The 25,029-nt window shown below is 40.3% G+C and overlaps 1 protein-coding gene and 1 non-coding gene across 2 annotated transcripts; both read right to left on the bottom strand.

Moving 5' to 3' along the window:
- Positions 1 to 1,504: 1,504 nt before the first annotated feature.
- Positions 1,505 to 1,611, bottom strand: LOC141609664 (small nucleolar RNA R71). Its single transcript, XR_012527585.1, has one exon. It is a non-coding gene; the product is annotated as a small nucleolar RNA R71 (small nucleolar RNA).
- A 12,586-nt stretch (positions 1,612 to 14,197) lies between these two features.
- Positions 14,198 to 24,478, bottom strand: LOC141608138 (uncharacterized). The gene is made up of 6 exons (XM_074427496.1): positions 24,236 to 24,478; positions 17,438 to 18,370; positions 17,150 to 17,350; positions 16,966 to 17,052; positions 15,210 to 16,854; positions 14,198 to 15,039 (listed from the first exon to the last, which is right to left on the bottom strand). The coding sequence occupies exons 1-6, from the start codon at positions 24,476 to 24,478 to the stop codon at positions 14,198 to 14,200; spliced, it is 3,951 nt and encodes a 1,316-aa protein (XP_074283597.1).
- Between the last annotated feature and the right edge of the window lie 551 nt (positions 24,479 to 25,029).

The raw sequence follows: 25,029 nt of genomic DNA, 5'->3' as shown, positions 1-25,029 counted from the left end.
GTATAACCCTTCTCTTAATTTACTTTGGTTCAATTGTTTACATGCTTATTGTTTGCTTAATCACTTGTCTTTATATTATGCTTCCTCTTGTTATTTACTTGTTGAATTGTTCATCTTTTGCCTCCATTTTCATTAACATGTGTGACTAGTGTATCACTAAGGTAGATGGGGGAACTTGTGTAGAAAATATGGTTTGATTATGGTTGTTGATACATATATTGAGTCTTTTGAGTTGTAGCAATGTTTTGTGCACACCACATGTTTGATGAAAGGCTTGAATGAGTAATTTAGGTTCTTTCTATTTTCATTGCCATGTTTGAGTAAGAGCTTGAACTTGTGTGAGGTTTAATTTGTGTGTGACCATTGCATGCTTGGGGGTGGTTAGGGAGAGATCTCGACCAAACTTAGACCAAGGATCGTCTCGCACCGAGAGGTGGAGGCCTACCTTAATCTCACCGTTAGACTTACCTTAGTTGCGACCATAATCGACCTTGACCTACACTTGTGAACCCGGTTAACTTAGTCCTTAATTATCATCTTAAATCGCTTTAGCAATCATTAGTCTATTTACTTGTTTGTAGTTGTAGTTTTGGTAGTTAGTTTATCAATCATTCAACTATTGCAAGAACTAAACTAGGAATAAAACAGTCAATCTAAGAGTCAAGCACCGTCTCTGCGGATCGACCTCCTTACCCTACTACATTCATTAGGTTGGTATTGAGACTATAAATATTGTTTGCATATCAAGGACTACGACAAACTCGGTATCAAAATGGCACCGTTACCGAGGACGGCGATATTGGATTAGATTAGTTGTTTGTTTCTAGGCTTAGTTTGTTTATTTGTTTGTTTTTCCATCCTTGTCCTAGTGCATTCTTTGCATTAGGACTATTTGATCTCTTTTTGAGTTTATGTATAGGTGCAACACCGGTTCTCTTTTCCATCTTGATCGAGAGATTGAGAAGTCTTTCCGGGTAAGAAGATGGTTAGCACTATCGGCTCTAAGGAGATATCCACCCTTCAACCAAACCATTCACCAAACCACTCTCCAAATCACTCACCCACTCATTCACAACATTCAACATCACCTAGCCCACCAAATACACCAAGAACCAATTTCATTGACAAAGAGATGACGGGCCAACCAATGGGTTACTATCATAGATCGGATCCTAATTGATCTTACTCGGAAATTAATTATGGAGTTCTTGCTCCTAATACTTTTGACCTCCGTCATCATACAATCTCCTTTATTCAACAAGATATTTTTCGTGGCTTGAAGAATGAAGATGCTCATGAACACCTTGTCTTATTCAAAGAAAAAGCGGGTATGATCAAGTACGATGGCATCACGGAAGAGCAAATTCTTCTTATGCTCTTTCCTCTTTCCTTGAAGGATAATACTAGAAAATGGTTGAATTCACATGAACCGGGTACTTTCACTACTTAGGAAAGCTTGTCAAGGGCTTTTATCAACAAATTTTACCCTCCTTCAAAAACCGCTAGAATAAGGCATGAAATCCAAACCTTCAAGCAAAAGCATCTTGAAACTTTGAGTGAAGCATGAGAAAGATTTAGAGACCTTCTTACCTCTTGCCCACATCATGGAATCTCCAAATGGATGACAACTCAAATCTTCTTCAAAACCCTTGAGCAAAGGTTTAGGGATATGATTGTGGCGGCCTCCAGTAGTAACTTTGACAATATGAAAAATTCCCAAATCACGGAGTTGATCCAAAACATTTTCGACATGGAAATTAGCTATGGAGGTAAAGAAGGTGACTATGGAAGAGAAAATGAGTCCAAGAGTGAAGGGCCTTCAAAGGTAGAATTGGAAAACAAGGTTAAGTTGGATGAATTGTCAAAGAAATTTGATAGTTTTTTGGTGGAGAGGAAGCATGAAAATGCTTATCATGAAGAGAGACCAACTTACTCCAAGGTCTACTACATTCAAGAGCCAAGGTCACCACCAAGGACCTACTCTCAACCAAGCTCTCCTCCAAGAAACTATAAACAATATGCTCCCACTTGTGAGAATTGTGGCGGTATTGGGCATTCGTATAACACTTGCTCATCATTTCCACATCAAAACTTCCAACCACAACAAAGCTATCCACCTCCATAATACCAACAACAATTCCAACAACAACCATACATTGAACCACCAAATTCCAACTCCTCTATTGAGATATTGCTAAGAGAAAAAGACGCAAGGGCCGAGAAAAGAGAAGCTCAAGTGAATCAACAATTCAAAAACTTGAAGACCAATCTCTTAAATGTCCAAGCACACCAAAGGACACTTGACTCTTACATGACCAAACAAGGGGCCACTAATCGTCAAAGAAGGCAACACACCCTTCCAATTCAAGGCTCTAATCCCAAGTATGGACCACCACTTCTTCAACAAGTCCATGCAATTACCTTGAGAGGTGGAAAAGAATTGGAAGAACCAAGGAGGAAGAAAGACGCAATGGGAGGAGGACTTGAGAACTCCAAAAAAAGGGAAAGTGAGTGAACAAATTGAGGATGATGAAAATTTCATCTTGGAAGAAATTGTGGTTGACAAAGTGGTTGATCGGGAATTCTTAGTTAGTCTTGAACCAAATGATGAAGATGAAATTGGCTCTCTCATATGGGACACTTATGAAGACCCTTTAGATAACATTCAGATTACCCTTCAAGAGAAGTCCTTCATATGTTCTTCCTTCAGACAACCCTCAGATAATCCTTTCAGATAACCTTCAGATACCCCTTTTCAGTAAATTCCAGAAGTCCTCATGTTCAGTCCTTCAGCCCTTTCCTTTGGAGATAGCCTTCAGAGTTAGCCTTCAGAAGTGTTAAGAAGTTTCTTCAGAATCCCTGTAACCCCTAATGCCTTCAAACACCAAGTTATATTCAGACTAAAGAGTTTTGCCGAAGCGCCTTCAGTCTCGTTTCACCCAGAGGTGTCTCAGATATGGTTTTTTCTTATGGCGGGTGAGCTTCCTTACGTAGTCTAATGGACTTTAAACGACCCTCCCCGATAGTCGACAGACTCTAAAATGTTCTCAGCGACAAGTCCTTGGTTCAGACCCCATGAGCCCCTCGCATAGCCATAGTCGTCAGGTTGTAATCTTCGATTGACCTGATGGTTATACTTTGACTTTCACCTTGTCCAAGCCTCAGTCAAAGTGGAAGCTCTATAAATACCTCATTTCTACACCTCCCGCCAACCACCCAGTGATGATTGGGCCGCATGTTTGATACGCGGAACGATTTATGACAGTTCATAAGTTCGTCGACAAATGATAGCTCAAACACTCGAGTCAACCAGGGTCGTCATCTACGCACCGATACAGTCGTTTTGACAGTAACTAGAGTTCATTTGGAGTCCGGGTCAAAAACCGCTTCATTTTCTAAAAACCGTTTAAATGCCGAGTCGGAATATTCCGGAATGTTCTAGAATTCTCTGGATATTTATTCCTAATTTAAAATTAATATTTTAAGTAAATATCTACCGTAATATTGTGTTTTATGGAATAAAGAAGTGTATATCTACCTAAATTCCATAATAAAACGCGAAAATATTTTTTGCTGAGGAGGAAACCTCTGGGGCAATGACGCAGCAGGTGTTGCGCCTCTTCCAAGGGTTGCTGTAACAACCCGGATTATAAAACAAAGGAAAAACTAATATATAAAGAGAATATCAGAGTACGATACTGATAAATGGGTCAAGGTGGCGGAAACACCCGACCAATCCGGTTCGCTACTAACTCCAAAACAAACTAATACATTATTCAAAGGTTCTTAAAACTTAAAAGCAAACTCCTATTTTATTATTAAGCTCGCTTCGCACATTCCCCAAGCAAGCATCAACCAAACAAAGATCAAACCGAACAACTGAAAAGGGGGTCGACAATCGATCGGGAGTAACTAGATGCTCCCCCAGTCATGTTTACAACAACTGAATATAACCAACAATCATTAACAAATGAAATGTAAAACCAGTCAACATGTGAGATCATCTATACTCATGAAAAAAAAAACCAACAAAGCTTACCATGACTTATCAATCTTAGACGGAATCATGCAAGTCTAAACCATATGCAAGAACTAGACCATGTACGCTAACAACCACTGTAGGACACGACCTCTAACAACTTAAGGCACAATGCTAGCATCAAAGCATAGCGAATACGGTAACACACAATCCACAGTAACAGAAGGCACAAAGCTAGCAACAAAGCATAGCGAATAGAGCGAACGCCCGTTAGAGCGTATCACCATCGCTATAACTTGTCGAGCGTATCACCATCGCTTCTCGATCGACGGAGCGTATCACCACTGCCTCCATCGGTGTGGAGCGTATCACCACTGCCTCCACGGTACTATGTATAGCGTATCACCACTGCCTATATGCCTAAGACCTGGCCAGACCTCTAGATGCAATAACTGTACACCGAACGACACTCGGGACCCAGAACGTATAATTAACGAATCTGGCCACCCCCGAACATAGACCAAAATAAATCCCGCATCAACGGGTGGCGTTAGTTCATTCCGATAGTATATAACTGATACTACCGTCATCTATTCAAACAAGCCAACAAACAAATGCACAGTATAACTGACTGTACTAACATGCGTGAACAACATCACGACTCAACTCACAGGATAGTATAACTGACCATCCTACTTATCATATGAACAAGAGCAACCAAATATATATGCAAACACAAGGACATAACACGTTGAACACAATACAACATATGAAACAAATATAAGTAACCAATGTTATAGTAACTTCAGCTATAACTTTAACAATAACCATTCAATGTTATAGTAACCCTAACCATAACATAAACTCTTGATGCGAGGTTATAGTAACCTCGACTATAACTTCAATATATACGACTTGAAGTTATACTTACCTTAACTATAACTTTGACACGAAACTCAAAGTTATACTAGTTCCAACCATAACCTTGAGCCATAAATCTCAGGGTACGTTAGTTCCAGCTATAACCTTAACTCGTACTTTAATGTTATAGTTGCTTCAGCCATAACTAGAGTAACTACCCAAAGTTGTATTAACTTTAGCGATAACTCATGAATCATCATCAAGGTTATACAAGCTTTAGCTATAACTTTGGAGAGCACCCTTGGCCGCCTATCATGCCGCCATTAGGGTTTGATTCGGAAACCCTAATTACGCTCATGACACCCATAATAAACACATAAACAACATACGATATATAATTAATACATTAAAACATATACAAACATGTGAAAACATAATTAACATGATAATAAACAATCAAACATGTACTAATCATATAAAACATTCATTAAATCATATTAATTACATCAATTGGCATAAACACAATTAAAAGAAAACACCTAGTTACCTTATTAAGTAAATAAACCCTAGAGATCGTCTTCAACGATATAAACGTCTTCTCCAGGAGCAACTTCCACGCCTTTATGAATCATCACGTGCCAAAGATAACGAATCTAATAAATATACTAACTATATATATAAACTATAAAAACTATAAAACTATGCGAAAACATAAAAACTTACGAAGGAGATAGATAAATCCAAGAAGTAGGATCGATCTAAGCACGAAGAACGATGAAGAACGAAGGAGGAAGAAAGACGGCACGAAACCCTAGGCAGGGTGGCGCGCGGCACGAGGAGGAAGAGAGGAGGAGAGAATTAGGTTTAGGGTTTTGTGAGAAAAGAGAAGCAAGGGTTTGATTTCCCTTCTTATTTATAGAGAAGCTCATGGGTTTATTCTAGGTTTAGGCCCAAAACTTACCCATCTACACCAAAAACACGTGAGACCCAAGGAAGAAACGGGTCTTCATCGTTTTTCGAGCCCAACGAGCCCAAAAGACGACAAATGGATATTTTCCCGAAAAATAAAATATGAAATATGGGAAAATAAAATTATAAAATTATATTATGAAAATTAGGGGTGTTACAATCCAACCCCCTAAAAAGAAGTTTCATCCTCGAAACTTGATAAGAGAACTACCTCACTCGAAAAGATGTGGATGCTTCTCTCGCATGGACGCTTCGGTTTCCCAAGTCTCTTGCTCGAACTTCTGACTCCTCCACAAAACTCGAACCAAAGGTACAACCTTATTCCTTAACCTCTTCTCCTGACGTTCCAAAATGCGAACAGGACGTTCCTCATAAGTCAGGTTAGGTTCAACCTCGATAACATCAGCCTGTAGAACATGAGAAGGATCACTGCGATAACGACGCAACTGCGACACATGGAACACATCATGAACCTTCGACAAGTTCGGAGGTAAAGCCAACCTATAGGCTACCTCGCCAACTCTCTCGAGCACCTCATACGGTCCAATATACTTAGGACTAAGCTTGCCCTTAAGCCCAAACCTCTTAACACCTTTCATCGGCGAAACCTTAAGGAAAACCTTTTCGCCAACCTCAAACTCAATCGGCCTACGCCGCGAGTCTGCATACGTCTTCTGTCGATCCTGGGCTGCCTTAAGCTTCTCGCGGATCAACCTCACTTGCTCAATCGATTCCTGAACCAACTCTGGACCAAGGACGACAGCCTCACTAGAATTGTCCCAACACAAAGGACTACGACACTTTCTTCCATAAAGTGCCTCAAACGGAGCCATCTGAATACTAGCTTGATAACTGTTGTTGTAGGAGAACTCCACAAGCGGTAAACTCTTCTCCCAACTAACATGAAACTCCAAAGCACAAGCTCGCAACATATCCTCAAGCGTCTGAATCGTACGCTCGGTCGACCATCGGTTGCGGCACAAAGATGAAAAGCCGTACTCATCTTAAGCTCACTGCCCAAAGCCAACTGAAGCTTCTTCCAAAACTGAGAACAAAACCTCGGATCACGGTCGGAGATGATATCCTTAGGAACTCCATAAAGACGAATGATCTCACGCTGATAAGCATTCGCTAGTTCCTCGAGACTCCAAGTCTCCTTCATTGGAATGAAATGCGCGACCTTAGTCAAACGATCAACCACGACCCAAATCGCATTCATTCCTCTCGGCGACCTCGGCAAACCCATAACAAAGTCCATCGAAATCGAATCCCATTTCCAAGTGGGAATCTCCAAAGGTTGCGAGAGACCACCGGGTCTCGATGTTCGAACTTAACCTTCTGACAAACCAAACAACGGCTCACAAACTCGGCGATCTCTTTCTTCATACCCGACCACCAAAACTTTAGCTTCAGATCCTTATACATCTTATCACCACCAGGATGAACCGAATAGGGAGTACTATGAGCCTCCTTGAGAATCTTACATTTTAAGATCTCACAGCTAGGCACACACCAACGACCATGGAATCGTAGACCATCATCAGGTCCAACGTCGAAGTCTTTGGCACGTCCTTCGCTTATAGCGACTCGAACTCCTTCTAGGTATTCATCCTCTCTTTGCTTAACTCGGATCTCATGAAGGATCTCGGGTTCAGCAACCATCGCACTCAGATCTAAAGTACCAGGAAGAACTAACTCAAGGTTCATCTTCTGGAACTCGCGACTTAAGTCATCAGGTAACACCAACACAGATCTCATAGCATGACACACCTTGCGACTCAAAGCATCGGCAACCACGTTTTCCTTACCCTCATGATACTGCAGCTCAATCTTGTAGTCGTTAAACAGCTCCAACCAACGTCTCTGCCTCATGTTAAGATCTCTCTGAGTGAAGATATACTTCAAGCTCTTATGATCCGTATAAAAGTTGCAAGAGACTCCATATAAGTAGTGTCGCCACAGCTTAAGTGCAAACACCACTGCTGCTAACTCAAGATCGTGAGTCGGGTAGTTCGTCTCGTGAACTTTCAACTGACGGGAAGCATAAGCCACAACCTTACCCTTCTGCATCAAGACACAACCCAACCCAAACTTTGATGCATCGCAGAAAACATCGAACTCAACACCCTCTTCTGGTAGAGTCAACACAGGAGCGGTAGTCAACCTTTTCTTCAACTCCTGAAAAGCAGCTTCACAAGCCTCAGTCCAAATGAACTTGGATTCCTTCTTCATTAACTGAGTCATCGGTCTCGCAATCTTAGAGAAGTCATGAACAAACCGACGATAATACCCAGCTAGACCAAGGAAACTCCGAACATCGTTCACATTCTTTAGACTTTCCCAATCAACCACGGCTCGAATCTTCGACGGATCAACCATAACTCCCTCGCCAGATATCACATGACCCAGGAAGGTAACTTCCTTTAACCAAAACTCGCACTTTGAGAACTTAGCATACCATTTCTGCTTACGCAGAGTCTCCAAGATAAGACGAAGATGACGCTCGTGTTCAGCCTCGTCTCTCGAGTAAATCAGTATGTCGTCTATGAACACCACGACACACTTATCCAAATACTCGCTGAAAGTGCGGTTCATCTGATCCATGAAAACGGAAGGTGCGTTCGTCAAACCAAACGGCATCACCACGAACTCATAGTGGCCATACCTCGAACGAAAAGCAGTCTTAGGAATATCTTCATTCCTAACTGGGATCTGATGGTAACCTGACCTCAGGTCGATCTTCGAGAACACACTTGCACCACGGAGCTGATCAAACAGATCCTCGATCCTCGGCAAAGGATACCTATTCTTGATAGTAACCTTGTTCAGCTCACGGTAGTCAATGCACAACCGCATACTACCATCTTTCTTCTTGACGAACAAAGCAGGAGCACCCCACGGCGAAGCACTCGGTCGGATAAAGCCCTTATCGATCATATCCTCAAGTTGCTTCTTGAGTTCTTGTAACTCAGCTGGTGCCATACGATATGGAGCTTTCGAAATGGGACCAGTTCCAGGTAGCAACTCGATCGAGAATTCTACATCTCGCTCAGGAGGAATACCAGGTAGATCCTCAGGAAAAACATCGGGAAACTCTCTAACCACAGGGATATCCTCTAACTTAGGCTCAACTGAAACACCATGAACACTGCACAGATAGATCTGATGACCCTTTCTACCCATGTTAACCATCTTCATAGCAGAAACCCACTTGACCGTAGGTGTAACCCTAACACCCCGATAAGAAACTCTCGAACTCGTAGGACTCTTAAGCACGATCTTCTGATCACGACAAAGGAACCTAGCGTCATAGCGAGATAACCAATCCATACCCAAAATCACATCAAACTCTCCGAGTTTGAATTGAACGAGATCAGCAGGAAGGATCGCCCCTGCGATACTGACAGGTACGTCCTTGAAAAGAACGGAGCAAGAAACAATCTCACCCGTAGGAAGGGATATAGAGGTATGAACGGATGAAGAAGAAGAGAGTCCAAAGACGGACGGAAAAGGATTCGGATACGAAAGACATCGATGCACCCGTATCAAAAAGAACAAAAGCAGATAAAGAGTGAACGAGAAAGGTACCCGTAACCACATCTGGATTAGCATCTGCCTCGGCACGACTCATCACAAACACGCGTCCAGTCTTCGGAGCATCAGCCTTAGGAGCATCAAGCTTTGGCTTCGGGGGCAATCAACGACCTTGTGTCCGAGCTTTACGGGTGAAGCAAGTGATCGGGTTACGGTCTCACAATACTTACCGGGTGGTAAGCCTTTCCACACTTGAAGCAAACCATATCTTTTTTAGCTTGACCTTGATCACGCGGAGCATACGGACGAGCCTCATACTGCTTTCTTCCGGGAAGAATCGGGAGCAACATAAGGCCTCTTCATGAACTTATTCTTTGCACTCTCCTCAGCCTCGGTAGCAAGGACAGAATCATAGATGCTAAGAGCACGATCATAAGCCTGCTGGAAAGAAGTTGAAGGAATGCCAGACATAGCAGTCCGGACCTTAGGAGCTAGATTCTTCTCATAGCGACGAGTCCTCGAAACCTCATCCATAGCTACAGAAGTAACGAAACGTGACAGCTTCACGAACTTGTTGGTGTACTCTTCAACGGTCATGAAGCCTTGCTGTAGACGAAGAAACTCCTGCTCCTTCTGCCAGCGCATCTCCTCAGGATAAAACCTTTTCTTCAGAGCCTCAGAGAAAAGAGCCCAACCATATCCTGGCTGAACTTCCAGACCAGCTCTAGCAAGACCCCACCAGTTGTCGGCCTCGTCCTTCAGATAATAGGTGGCGATATCCACCTTCTGATCCTCAGGACATCCAGTAGCGAGGAACAACTTCTCGATCTCTCGAATCCAAGCCTCCAAAGCAGTAGGATCATTCGCACCATCATACGTCGGAGGACGGTGACGAGCAAAGCGATCAAACACAGTCGGTTGCGGATGGTTGTTGTTGTTGTTGTTGTTGTTGTTGTTGTTGTTGTTGTTGTTGTTGTTGTTGTTGAGGTGGTTGGTGAAACCTTCGGCCATAGATGCCAAAGCGGCCTCTAGTCTCCTGATGCGGTCAGCATCAGTCTCACCATTTGCGTTACGCACCATCTGCAAGAAAGAAATCTCGTTATAAGTGGTAGAACCTAAGTACCACTCCAAACAACTACTCAAACACTCTACAAACATAAGAAAACCAACGAATCCTATTGGTTTCTACCCCATTTACTCTCACTCATTAACTAGGTCATTTATTTTAGTCATCAACTAAGCGAGAGTTGGGAGCGTGTTCGCTCTGATACCAACTGTAACAACCCGGATTATAAAACAAAGGAAAAACTAATATATAAAGAGAATATCAGAGTACGATACTGATAAAAGGGTCAAGGTGGCGGAAACACCCGACCAATCCGGTTCGCTACTAACTCCAAAACAAACTAATACATTATTCAAAGGTTCTTAAAACTTAAAAGCAAACTCCTATTTTATTATTAAGCTCGCTTCGCACATTCCCCAAGCAAGCATCAACCAAACAGCATCAAACTGAACAACCTGAAAAGGGGGTCGACAATCAGTCGGGAGTAACTAGATGCTCCCCCAGTCATGTTTACAACAACTGAATATAACCAACAATCATTAACAAATGAAATGTAAAACCAGTCAACATGTGAGATCATCTATACTCATGAAAAAAAAAACCAACAAAGCTTACCATGACTTATCAATCTTAGACGGAATCATGCAAGTCTAAACCATATGCAAGAACTAGACCATGTACGCTAACAACCACTGTAGGACACGACCTCTAACAACTTAAGGCACAATGCTAGCATCAAAGCATATCGAATACGGTAACACACAATCCACAGTAACAGAAGGCACAAAGCTAGCAACAAAGCATAGCGAATAGAGCGAAACGCCCGTTAGAGCGTATCACCATCGCGCCTCTAACTTGTCGTAGCGTATCACCACCGCCTCGATCGACGGAGCGTATCACCACCGCCTCCATCGGTGTGAAGCGTATCACCACCGCCTCCACGGTACTATGTATAGCGTATCACCACCGCCTATATGCCTAAGACTGGCCGGACCTCTCGATGCAATAATGACACGAACGACACTCGGGACCCGTAACGTATAATTAACGAATCTGGCCACCCCGAACATAGACCAAAATAAATCCCGCATCAACGGGTGGCGTTAGTTCATTCCGATAGTATATAATTGATACTACCGTCATCTATTCCAACTTGACCAACAAACAAATGCACAAAGATAATCGATTGTACTAACATGCGTGAACAACATCACGACTCAACTAACAGGATAGTATAACTGACCATCCTACTTATCATATGAACAAGAGCAACCAAATATATATGCAAACACAAGGACATAACACGTTGAACACAATACAACATATGAAACAAATATAAGTAACCAATGTTATAGTAACTTCAGCTATAACTTTAACAATAACCATTCAATGTTATAGTAACCCTAACCATAACATAAACTCTTGATGCGAGGTTATAGTAACCTCGACTATAACTTCAATATATACGACTTGAAGTTATACTTACCTTAACTATAACTTTGACACGAAACTCAAAGTTATACTAGTTCCAACCATAACCTTGAGCCATAAATCTCAGGGTACGTTAGTTCCAGCTATAACCTTAACTCGTACTTTAATGTTATAGTTGCTTCAGCCATAACTAGAGTAACTACCCAAAGTTGTATTAACTTTAGCGATAACTCATGAATCATCATCAAGGTTATACAAGCTTTAGCTATAACTTTGGAGAGCACCCTTGGCCGCCTATCATGCCGCCATTAGGGTTTGATTCGGAAACCCTAATTACGCTCATGACACCCATAATAAACACATAAACAACATACGATATATAATTAATACATTAAAACATATACAAACATGTGAAAACATAATTAACATGATAATAAACAATCAAACATGTACTAATCATATAAAACATTCATTAAATCATATTAATTACATCAATTGGCATAAACACAATTAAAAGAAAACACCTAGTTACCTTATTAAGTAAATAAACCCTAGAGATCGTCTTCAACGATATAAACGTCTTCTCCAGGAGCAACTTCCACGCCTTTATGAATCATCACGTGCCAAAGATAACGAATCTAATAAATATACTAACTATATATATAAACTATAAAAACTATAAAACTATGCGAAAACATAAAAACTTACGAAGGAGATATATAAATCCAAGAAGTAGGATCGATCTAAGCACGAAGAACGATGAAGAACGAAGGAGGAAGAAAGACGGCACGAAACCCTAGGTAGGGTGGCGCGCGACACGAGGAGGAAGAGAGGAGGAGAGAATTAGGTTTAGGGTTTTGTGAGAAAAGAGAAGCAAGGGTTTGATTTCCCTTCTTATTTATAGAGAAGCTCATGGGTTTATTCTAGGTTTAGGCCCAAAACTTACCCATCTACACCAAAAACACGTGAGACCCAAGGAAGAAACGGGTCTTCATCGTTTTTCGAGCCCAACGAGCCCAAAAGACGACAAATGGATATTTTCCCGAAAAATAAAATATGAAATATGGGAAAATAAAATTATAAAATTATATTATGTAAATTAGGGGTGTTACAGTTGCAGTGGCTGCTGCGCCTCTTCTCCAGCCCTCTTTTCACCTTTTTCAGAATATTTCCGTGATTTGTTTCCAAATCCGTGTCATTCCTAAACTCTTCCATATGTTTAGTATAAATAGAGGCCTTCGGTCTCCATATTTGGCACACGAGTGTTCCGCCCCTTCTTTCTCTCTCTTTGCATTCTAGACTACGATATTGCTTTCGACGCCTACGTGCTTGATCAATCGACCACGTAAGCTCAGATCATTCTGAGACGCAGTCACGTTGCATAGACCGACCAATTTGACCAACTCCACCTTTAATCAACCTAATCAATTTGCTAAATCCTCTAACGAGGGCACTTTCCACGCATATTCGAGTCGATCAATCACTAAAACGATAACTTTAGTCAATCTCGTTTCGTCAAACATGTAAGTCTGAGGGTGTAAAATCCCATTTTATTATTGTACTTTTATTTCGTATCAATTAATGTAGATCTATATCAAAAGCACGTTTAAAAACCGATTTAAAATCCGTCTTTTAGAACCATTTTTACGAAACAGCAGAAGTCAGACGTCGAGAAGAAACGCAGCAGCACTTGCGCCTCTTCGAAGGATCGCAGCATTGCTGCGCCTCTTCTAGAGGTTGCTTGCTGCTCCCGCTCTCCTTCTTCTTCCTCGACTTCCTGCAAGTTTCTTTCTTTTTCTTATTCTTTCGTTTTCTTTCGTTCTTTTTGTTGTTTCAGTATTTTTTTTGGGAAAATGTAAGCTTTTCTCATTAAAGAACAAAGACTCCATATAAACAATTTTAAGGCAGAGTCCTAAGACCCTTACTCCTTACTTACTCCTAAGTACATTCAGCCATTCAACTACTCCAGCATTCATGCATTTGATCTTACAATTCTTTAATCTAGCTATTACATCATACTGAACCTGAGTAAACACCATCTCTGGTCTAAGCACTACATGGTCAATTCGACTTTTGTTTCGAGCCATCCAAATGTGGTACATCAGGGAAGCAAGAATGACACCAATGATCTTTTTCTGAGTCAGGGTTCTAAGTCTCAATTTAGTCCACCAAGAGATGCAGTCCATTGTTGGAAAAGGAAGGGAACACCATTGAGAGACCAGTCTGCTTCATCTAGAGCTGTAATCACATAGGAAAAACAGATGATCATGATCCTACAAGTAGCAACTATTCTGCTATGTAATGTTCATTCTGATCAATCTATCTTGAGTGAGAAGGCGCTGATGTGCAATAACCCATCAAATGAAGCCATGCTTTGGCAGGATCCAATTGTTAAGCTGCCAAGCATACCAGTCCACATTATCAGTGATAGATACTAGCCAATTATATCCCAAGCTAATGGAATATGAGACACTCTGTGACCAAATGCAATCCTTTAGAATGTTTTTTGTTTGGCATATTTTCCGCCATGCCCAGCTAGAATTAACAGGAGGTTCATAATCTTTCCATCGTGTGCCTTTTATATAAATGGCATGAACCCATTTCACCCATAAATGGTCCTCTTTCTTCTCAATCCACCACACATACTTGCCTACTGCAGCACAATTCGATAGGAGAAGGTCCTTAATACCGAGTCCCCCTTTCTTCTTTGATCTGCAAATCTTACCCCAAGCCACCAAAGCAGGCTTGCTGCCAGAATCCTTACCATGCCAAAGATAGTCCCTGCAAATGGCTTCAATGTTTCTTATCACAGTTTTAGGTAATATAAAAATACGTGCCCAGTAGCTATGGAGAGTACTGAGTACAGATTTGATGAGTACCACCCTGCCAGCGTATGAAAGCTGCCTAGATCCCATCCTCCTTATCCTATCAACCACCTTGTCCACTAAACAATTGCAATCCATAATATATAATCTCTTAGGAGAGACATTAACACCAAGATATCTAAAAGGTACACTGCCCCTACACATACCAGTTGCTCTCTCAACTTCTTGTACTAAGCCTTCATCCACACCATTAAAATAGAAATTAGATTTACCTTTATTCAACTGAAGACCTGAAGCTTTAGAGAAGAAATTAAAAGCATTCACCATTAACTCAATTGAGGCTCTGTCACCTTTGCAAAAGAGGATTAAATCATCTGCAAAGCACAAATGAGAGATCCCAATTCTCTTACAAAGTGGGTGATATCTGAACTTAGCATGTTTCTGGACTAGCAACAGGATTCTACTAAGGTATTCTAGACAAAGAGTAAAAAGGAGGGGGAAAGAGGGTCCCCCTGCCTAAGTCCCCTTTGCCCCTTAAAAAAACCAAAAACCTCCCCATTCAGAGCAATTGAATAGGAAGGGGTGCTAACACATTTAAGTAGCACCATCTTTTCAGGGAATCCCATTGCTCTAAGCATCTCCTCTACAAAAGACCACTCTATAGAATCATACGCCTTTTGCATATCCAACTTCATAAGCATTCTAGGAGAACAGGTTTTCCTTTTGTACATTCTTATCAAGTCCTGACATATTAGGATGTTCCCAACAATGTCCCTACCTTTTATAAAGGCACTCTGTGAGGGACTAATAACATCAGGCAAAATGGTACTCAAACGGTTGCAGATAATTTTGGAGATGCACTTGTAAATAGTGTTGCAGCAAGCAATGGGCCTGAACTGCACCACACTGTCAGGTACATCCATCTTAGGCACCAAAGTAATGACAGTGTTATTACACTGCTTCAACAACTTACCATTGTGAAAAACAGACTGTATAGCCAAAGTAACCTCCTGCCCCACAATGCTCCAGCAATCTTTGAAGAATTGACTGCTGAAACCGTCTGGACCAGGTGCTTTTGTACCAGGGATGGCAAACATAGCAGTCTTGACTTCATCAGCAGAGGCAGGAGCCAGCAGCAACTCAGAATGGGACATAGTTAAACACTGACCTTGCTTTACCACATTCACTTTAACATGCTCAACAGACTTTGAGGTACCTAAAAGAGAGATGTAGTACTCCTCAAAAGCATTTTTGATATCATCACAGTGATTACACAGTTTACCCCTCATATCTTTCACCTGGTAAACCTTATTTCGAGCTCTTCTCTTCTTAATACTTGCATGAAAATAAGAGGTATTATCATCCCCCTCTTTTAACCATGCCTCTTTAGATTTTTGTCTTAAGAACTCAAGTCTGGCCTTGTTAAGGAATTCTAGTTCCTGAGAACAAGCTCTCTCTGCCAGACAAAGGTCCTCATTGAAGGGATCATCCCTAAGCTTGGTCTGGAAATGATTCAAAGAGAGTTCAGTGATCTTGGTTAGGTTCTCAATATCACTGAATTGCTCAGCATTCAGTTTCCTAAGCTCCTTTTTCATACCCTTTAGTTTAGACATAACCTTAAACATTGGTGTCCCCTGAACTTCCATCTCCCATCCTCTAGTGATAACATTCTCAAACCCCTCGGCCATAGACCACATGTTGTAATATTTAAAAGGTGCCTTGCTCCTTGTCACTGTCTCCTCAAAATTGATAATGCATGGGCAGTGGTCATAGAGCCCCTCAGGTAAGAAATTAGCATAGCTAGAAGGGAAGGTAGCTAGCCATTCCTCATTATGAAATACCCTATCAATTTTGCTATACACTTTCTCATCCACTTCATGTTTGTTGTTCCAAGTGTAATAGGAACCACAACCTTTCAGTTCATAGAGCTCACACTCTTGGACAGTTTGAATCAGAGGTTGCACATCAGCATTAGTGACAGTGGCCCCTCCAATTCTCTCATGAGGTGCCATGATGGCATTAAAGTCTCCATAGACCATCCATGGCCCCTGACACTTCCTGTAGTAATTGCCCAACTTCAGCCACAAACATTCTCTCTCAGGGGCCTTGTTTAAGCCATAAACTACAGTCAGCCAGAAATTAATCCTCCTATTTTTATCTTTAGAATGAATGCACTGAGCAGTGATGTCCTGCACGTCCACACAAAAGGAGTTAGGGTCCCAAATCATCCAAATCCTTCCTCCCTTGTGTAAACTAGAGTTAGTGCATATTGTCCAATCCTCACATAAGTTATTTTTCACCTTTTGCCAGTTACTACTTCTAATTTTTGTTTCTAATAACCCAAATAATCCAACTTTATTCTGGTTAAGGAACCATTTTATTTTATTCTGCTTATCAGCATTATTCATACCACGAACGTTCCAGAAACCACAACTACCCATTATCAGTTCCCTGCTTACTAGGTTCCCCTTTCTCATACATTACCCTCTCAATCAGCTCAGCTTTGGATTTTTGAATGGAGAGGGACAGGGCTTTCATAAATGAAAGGCCACCAGGTGTGAATACCTTTTTCCCCCCATTATCACCCTTCATACATCTTGAGATGAATCTTCTTGGCATATATTGTGTCAGCACAGGTGCTTCATTCCCATTCCCAGGAGGAGTAGTCCTCTGTAGAACTGGGGTCTGTTGAATTGGAGTAATGGGCTGCCTAGGAGCATTCTGAAGCTTTCATGTTCTCTGCTTTTGTTGTTTCTTAGGCTGCTGACCCACTGTAGGTAGAGGTTGAGGTTGCTTTGTTTTCTGTGCAGGAGCTTTTGGCTTCCAAACTTTCTGTCCCACATTAGCATTCCCTTTCCTACACACCTCAACAATATGTCCCATCCTCTTACAACTAGAACATGTAGTAGGTAACCAATCATAGACAATTCTGGCCCTCTGAATGTTCCCATTCTCATCAAAAAATTGAATTGAATCTGGGAATTGTTGGCCAATTGTAACTTCCACCATAATCCTGGCAAACCCCATGAATGTTTTGTTGGTGGTGGCCTCATCACATTTGATGTACTTACCAACATTCCCACACAGTTTGGTCAAGCAATTCACACCCAAAAACTTGATATCTAACCCATAAATCTTCATCCATAAAGGTATTTTCGACACATCATGTTTTAACAAGGCCGAGTCAGGTTTCCATTCATTGACTATTACGGGTTTGTTATCAAATATCAGGTGACCATTCTGTAACACATTTTTCTGCTGCTCTTTGGTTGTAAATCGAACAAGGAATATCCCATTCGGGAGGAAAGAAACCCTATCAACCCTATTAGCCTGCCACACCCGCTTAACAAACCCACTAATCACATTGCTAGGTGGGTTTGCTTCTAAGATGTAACAATAAACAGAAGTAGACCAATAGGAAATCTCACCAGCAACATCCTCCTGCGTAAGACGGATCACCGGCGCAGATTCGACTGGTTCCTCCTGCTCAGAGATGGGGATGTCATGCTCCTCTTCTTCCTCAATAATACTTTCCAAATCCGATTCAAAATCAAGCGATGAAAACTTGATATGACGTGCAACTGCCTTACCCTTTCCTTTTATTGAAGATGCTGAACCATTTTTTTGTGAATTTTCTCCTAGATTAAGTGAAGGATTTTTATTAGATTTTCGTGATCGAGCCATTGCTGCGTGATCAGTAAAACCCTAGAAAATTAGAAGAATTTTGTTGTTTCTCTCTCTATTTTCTCTCTCTATTTTTTTGTGAATTTTGTTATTTCAGTATATAAACCATGTTTAACAACTTCTTTTTTATTTACAATGTTTAATTCGTCCTTAATCCCGAGTAATTCAATACTTGCGGGTTTTTGCCGTTTTAATTCAAATCGATTCTTCGTGGTTTCGACTTGTTCATGTCGAGATTCTGGAAATCCTAATTTGATACATAGGTTTTCTTTCTAGTCTTATTTGTCCAGTTTCGTCTTAGTCTAATCTCGAGTTTCGCCTTTTTTTTGTATTTCCGACACGAGTTCATCGTATAAACATAATTCTGTAAACCGCTGCAATTTCTCGTTTTTAATTCGTTTTATGTCTTGCCCAGATATATATAATCGGTCAAAACACTTCAAGTCAAGTCTAATATCGATAATTCATCTTAAATTTACCAACGAACGATAACAGTGTTGCGGTTCTAACTTCACAGCCAGAACCCAGCTCTAGAACAGACGCAGGAAGTGTTGCGCCTCTTCCAGAGGAAGCAGCAGATGCCGCGCCTGTTCTGGGTTGGTTTCTGTCCCTGAACTCTTTCTCTCTTTGACGTAGTTCCTAATTACGGTTTAAATCAACTATTATTCGTACTATTACCTCTAATCTGACATATTTTCATATTTTAATTCATATTTCATTTTCCTTTTATTTTCCTCTTTGAAATCCCGTCTTCGAGTGTGCTTTTGACATAGATCAAATAAAGTTTGTAATCCCCCCTACTACTAAGAGAATAAAATTCTCTTAGTATTTTCCCACCCAAGTGTTTTCCCACTTTGATGGGCCTTCCTTATGGATTGTAAACAGCACAAGGCACGTTCTAAGTTGGCCCTCGGCTTAAACTAATTGATTTTGCATTGATTTGGCATCATTACTAAAATTCTAACGTGATAATTCATGAAATCTTATACATAGAAATAAATTATGCTTCGACTTTTCTAATTATACAATCCTATAGGGAAACAAACTATAATTTGCCCCTCAAACTATGCAATGCTAACAATAGTATTTCGAAAATCTCAAATCACAATATCTCGAATAACAATAAATTACCCCCAATGTACAATATCTTATATCAATTCATCAGAGATAAAAACCGAAAAAATAACATCATATCATTTAATTAGTCCTAATATATTATGCAATCTTTACAACATATCAATCCCCTTTTATCCCCTATATACTAAAAGATTAACACACATACGGAAATCCCGCTCAACTATTCCCGCTCAACATGAATATTGCGCTCAAGTTGCAAATTATACGGTATATTTCTTTCTAATATTACGCTTGATAGGCTTATCGCGTACCTATGCAAAGATAATTTCCCTAGACACAAATTAATGTAGTAATAGGGGTCGAACACAAGGAAACGGGAATTACGTCGTGAATTGCTATGGATAGATTTTTATCAAGGTCGATTTCGTTTTTAGTTTGGTTTGGTTTGTTTAATGATTAACAAAGACTACGATGTAAATTATATAAAAAAAGAGGAGTCTAAGGGGTTCGGGTCACACATGCAAAGGTAAATATATGATCATGATAAACTCGGTACTAATAACATTGTCAATTGCTTAGGCTTAGAGACACCCACCTTACGATATTAGTGTCAACCATAGGCCGGGTCCTAGAGAAACTCTCGTCCATGACTAGGTCGTCCTATTATACATGCTTAGTCTAATTCAATTCGGTGCCTCTCGACTTATAGAACGAATAAACAAACTTAATCAAATGAATAGGGCCCTAAACAAAGATTAAACATTGTGGCACAAGCATGTGATAGAAGCAATATGAACAATATTATTATTAATCTATTTTATCATGTTATATACTTAATTTATGCATGGCTCCCCTAGCCCTTAGACTAGGAAATTTAGCTACTCATACTAAAATGTAAATTGCAAACTAAATTATAAGAAATACTAAACATGGTTGTGTGATTTATATGGATTTGATAATATAACATGTAAAAGGAAAAAGCTAATGTAAAATGAAGTACTTAATTGTAAACTATGTGGTAACTAAAATTGTAATGTAAATTGCAAACTAGAAGTAAGAGTACCTTAATAAAGAATAACTTGTATAGAAGAACAAATTGTAACCAAATGCTTGAATGTATAAAATAACCAAATGTTTAAGAACCAAATGCTTAACAATATTGAAAACAAAATATGAAAACTAATGAGAGAATTATAATGCTTGAGGCTATTCTAAGGTGGAAATGGGACGTAAAATTGGATGCCCAAAACCTAGGAATACCTCTACTATTTATAGGAGAGGAGGATGCAACGTAAATAACAAGGGGCATGTAACCCCGATCGGGGCCACCCCACCCCGATCGGGGTCGTGTGTTTCCGGGTAATTTCTCTTAATTCCTCTCTTAATTGCGTGAGGAATCCAAAGTTTATACTTTAATGCTCCTTAATCACCCGGGTAAATGCCTCATCTATGATCTTTAGAGCTCCCAAAAAGCATCCTAAGCATGTTGGAATCTTATGCTTTCCACCTTGACTTGGATTTGATCATTGGGCCTTGACTTTGGTTGTTGTCAACATTTGCATTATACATAATAATCCATCAATTTCTCCATGCAAAACTCAATTCAATGCTCCATGCTTAGTCCAACACTTGGTCTTGTTTAGCTTAGTGAACTTAGTGTATAAAATGATAGAAAGAAGCCTCTAAATGCTTAGATTCCTATAAAAACATGTTAAGACAAGCAAATACACTAGAACAACAAAAATTAGCTTATGACACTATGATAAGTGCTAAATAACAAATAAAATGGAGCTAATATAGGGGATGAAAGTATATAAAATATGCACTTATCAAACTCCCCCAAGCTAAACCCTTGCTTGTCCCCAAGCAAGAAACCAATTCCCATCAATTGCAATATCCAAACAAGCTAAGCATAATGATTTAGAAACCCGAAACAACATGGGCAAGGAATAAAGCAAAGCATGGTTGAGATTTACATGACGGCGTAGCATAGAAAACTTTAAATGAACCTTTGAGCTCTTGCATGATCTTTCGACTTATGGACTCTCACGGGGCACTCAAAACTCTTTTTATGTGAAAGGACATTTTTTGTGAATAAACACTTAACTATCCTCGACTTATAATAATGTGCCCGCAATCTAATATGGTAATCAATCAAAACTAGTAAGCCAAAACAATCAAATGCAAGCATGATAAAGAAGCCAAATGGGTAGGAAGAAGGCAATGCGTAATGGGTAAGAAGGGGGAACAAATGAATTATGAATTGTGGAGCTAATGTCAAGCTAGCAATAACCAAATTGTAAGGATGCTCAATCCCAATTCTAACCCAATTTTGCAATTCAAATCATAAGAAAACTCTCCAAAATATATGAATAATGCATGAGAGCTTCTTACATCAACTTCTTCTTCTCTTTTTCTTATTTTCAATTCATACTTCTTTTCTTTTGTTCATTTTCATGCTTTTCTCATTTCTTTTTCCAATCTTTTTTTCATTCTCATTTTTTGCTTTTTTCATCATCTTTTTTTTTTTCATCTTTCTCTTTCATTTTTTTGTTTTATGAGCATTAAGACCAAGCTCACATGATTTTCCAACCTTTGAAACAAATCCCAATTGAGCACCTAAACAAAACCAAACAAAGCTACTAGCTCAACAAGGGTAGGCAAGTTATCATGTAGCTAGGGAAAATGTTTATGAAAGGGGTCAAAAAGGCAATTATATCATGTGAATGGCTCCAAAATGCTATAACAAATGAATGCATGCTTACCAAGAGATGACATGAGAACCATACTTGTGCGTTTTGATGAAACACACATCATAAGGAGACCTACACTCACCTAAGAGAGACCGGATATGGATGCATCGGTCAAAAGAGGCTCTACCTTACCATTTTGTAGCTTGCCACAAGTCAAGATCAAGCCTATTCGGTTCATTCTCCATCTCCTACCTACTATGTCAAGACATCCCCATGTAGCTAATATCCCAACATGAAAGAATAAATCATTAGCAACAAGCCATTATTAGGATAAGCAAAGAGGAAAGTAGGCTACAAGCAAAAATTTCTCTCAAAAATTTTCAAAATTTCTACACTACATGCAAACTACACTATATGCAAATGCAATATCTCCCCCCAAGCTAAACATCACATTGTCTTCAATGTGCCAACTATCCAAATCACCCAATCAAACCATAAAAATGGCTCAAAGCACAAAACAAGAAGGACTAGAGGTTATGTTTAATGGGTTGCAAGATCTAAACTAAAATGCAAAGCAATGAAAAACTTACTCGACTTGCTAGCCTCCCCCAAGCTAGCATGAACTCGGGGGATGAAGATGTTTCCTTGTGACTTAGGTGAATAATAGTGAAGAAAAAAAATGGTAGAGAAAGAGAATGGAGGTACCGTCGGGTATGCTTGAATTATAGAAAGAAATCCATCTCTTCTTTTTTTTTACCCGTACAAAACAAAGGCCAAGAAGTCACAGAACCACGATCCCGATCGGGGCCACCAACCCCGATCGGGGTTAACTGTATTTTCCCGTTTTTAACTTCCTCGTTTATGAACTTGAATTGTTTTCTCGCTTTTCGAAAACCACGTCCCCGAACGGGGTTTTTGCATGGGGTTGCGTGTCAAATGCACTCCAATTTCTCCTTTCTTCATTTTCACCTAGAAATCACAAAAAAAACATCGACAAGTTGAGAATTTTATTACTAATCTACGAAAAACAATTAAATTGCAGAAATTTAAAAACAAAAATAAACAAAAGCAATAGAAAGCTTGGGTTGCCTCCCAAGAAGCGCTGGTTTAACGTCCCGCACGACGTAAGAAGCTAATTGATTCAAGTTTTGTTCTTGAGCTTGCCACCAACCAAGCTCCATGTCATAGCTCCTTTAGCATTCCGCAACCATTTGAAATTTTTCAAATAAAATTTCCCTTTCTTCTTTTTGACACTCTTAGCATTAGTGCCTTTAGCATCGTCACCTACAAAACAAACAACACCCACATCGTCCTCCAACGGATCCATTAGTAAGGATTCAAGCGTAGTAGAGGTATAAGAAGAGTCCATAGTGCTAAATAAATAACAAGACTCTTGTAACATTGGGCTTCTAATGGTGTTGTTTTTACTAAAAGAAACCCGGTCATCACCTACTTCCAACGTCAACTTCCCATTTTTCACATCAATTAACGCACCCGCGGTGCGTAAAAATGGCCTACCCAATATAATTGGGGTTTGTGAATCCTCGGCCATGTCAAGTATGAGGAAGTCAACGGGTATGAAAAACTTGCCAACTTTGACGGGTACGTCTTCTAAGACACCTAAAGGTCGCTTTAAAGAACGGTCCGCCATTTGCAATGTTGTACTTGTGCATTTTAAAGCACCCATGTTAAGTTTTTCATAAAGAGAGTAAGGCATGACACTCACACTAGCACCTAGGTTGCAAAGGGCCTTATCAATGGTATATGTGCCTATAGTGCAAGGAATAGAATAGCTACCGGGGTCCTTAAGTTTCGGGGGAGACTTATTTTGTAAGAGTGCACTACACTCTCCGGTGAAAGCAATGGTCTCAACCTCATTGAAGGATCGCTTCTTTGAGAGAATTTCCTTCATAAAATTTGCGTAGGAGGGGACTTGGGTAAGCAATTCTAAAAATGGGACGGTGACTTGTAAATTCTTACACATTTCCATGAACTTACCAAACTTACCTTCTTCCTTTTGCTTTGCTAGACGATGGGGAAATGGTATTTGAACAACTTCCTTGGGAGGAGCATCCTCCACATCTTTCACTTTCTCATCCTCATTGGGAACACTCACCTTTGTTGGAACGACATCACTCTCCTTAGCATTAGGAGAGACTTCTTCAACAATCACCTTGTCATCATCTTCGGGCAATTGGGGCTCAACATTCTTAGCATCAAGCTTACTCTTCCTCTTAAGCATCAATAACCGGTGAGGAAATGGTACACGATCTCTAATAATAGGCTCTTCACTAGCCTTCTTTTTGTCGTCTCCCCCAAGCTTGGCCTTTTTAACAACCGCCTCATCATCCAAAGTCATGGATGGCCCATCATAGCTCGTACCACTTCTCAAAGAAATAGAATTAACAGTTTCATGTGGTTGCTCACCTTGGGGAGGTAGTTGACCGTTCTTCCTTTGAGAGCTAGAAGCGGCTAGTTGAGCCACTTGTTGTTCCAACATCTTGACCGCGGCACTATGAGCTTGATCATTCTTTTGAATTTGAGCCAACAATTCCCTTTGCATTTGGACTATCATGCCCTCGAGTTTACCACCTCCTTGATTATTTTGTTGGCCATTTTGTGGTGGATTTTGTTGGTAATTGTTTTGTGGGGGCCTTTGTTGATTTTGATAACCCGGTGGAGGGATATACTTTTGTTGTTGAGGGACATAGGCATTTTGTTGTGGTGGGGGTTGAGGGTTAAGCACATTGTTGCTATTGTAAGACAAGTTCGGGTGAAATTTTGTATTTGGGTTATAAGTGTTGGAAAATGTACCCGGTGGATATGAACTTTGTCTAAAAGCTTGAAAAGCATTTACCACTTCGATAGGAGCTCGGCAATGAGCGGCATAATGACCCGCACCTCCACAAC

This window comes from Silene latifolia, chromosome 10 (genome assembly GCF_048544455.1).
Source record: "Silene latifolia isolate original U9 population chromosome 10, ASM4854445v1, whole genome shotgun sequence".
In the NCBI taxonomy this organism is placed as follows: domain Eukaryota; kingdom Viridiplantae; phylum Streptophyta; class Magnoliopsida; order Caryophyllales; family Caryophyllaceae; genus Silene; species Silene latifolia.
This window is presented reverse-complemented; position numbering and strand designations above follow the sequence as displayed.

Excerpts from the sequence above, each read along its gene's own strand:
- LOC141608138 (XM_074427496.1), bottom strand. The coding sequence starts at position 24,478 with ATGACTTTGGATGATGAGGCGGTTGTTAAAAAGGCCAAGCTTGGGGGA. Across the intron at positions 17,351-17,437 it reads AACCTCAACCTCTACCTACA|ACCCCAGTTCTACAGAGGAC; the intron begins GTGGGTCAGCAG and ends CCAATTCAACAG. Across the intron at positions 15,040-15,209 it reads TCTGAATGGGGAGGTTTTTG|ATGATTTAATCCTCTTTTGC; the intron begins GTTTTTTTAAGG and ends TGTGCTTTGCAG.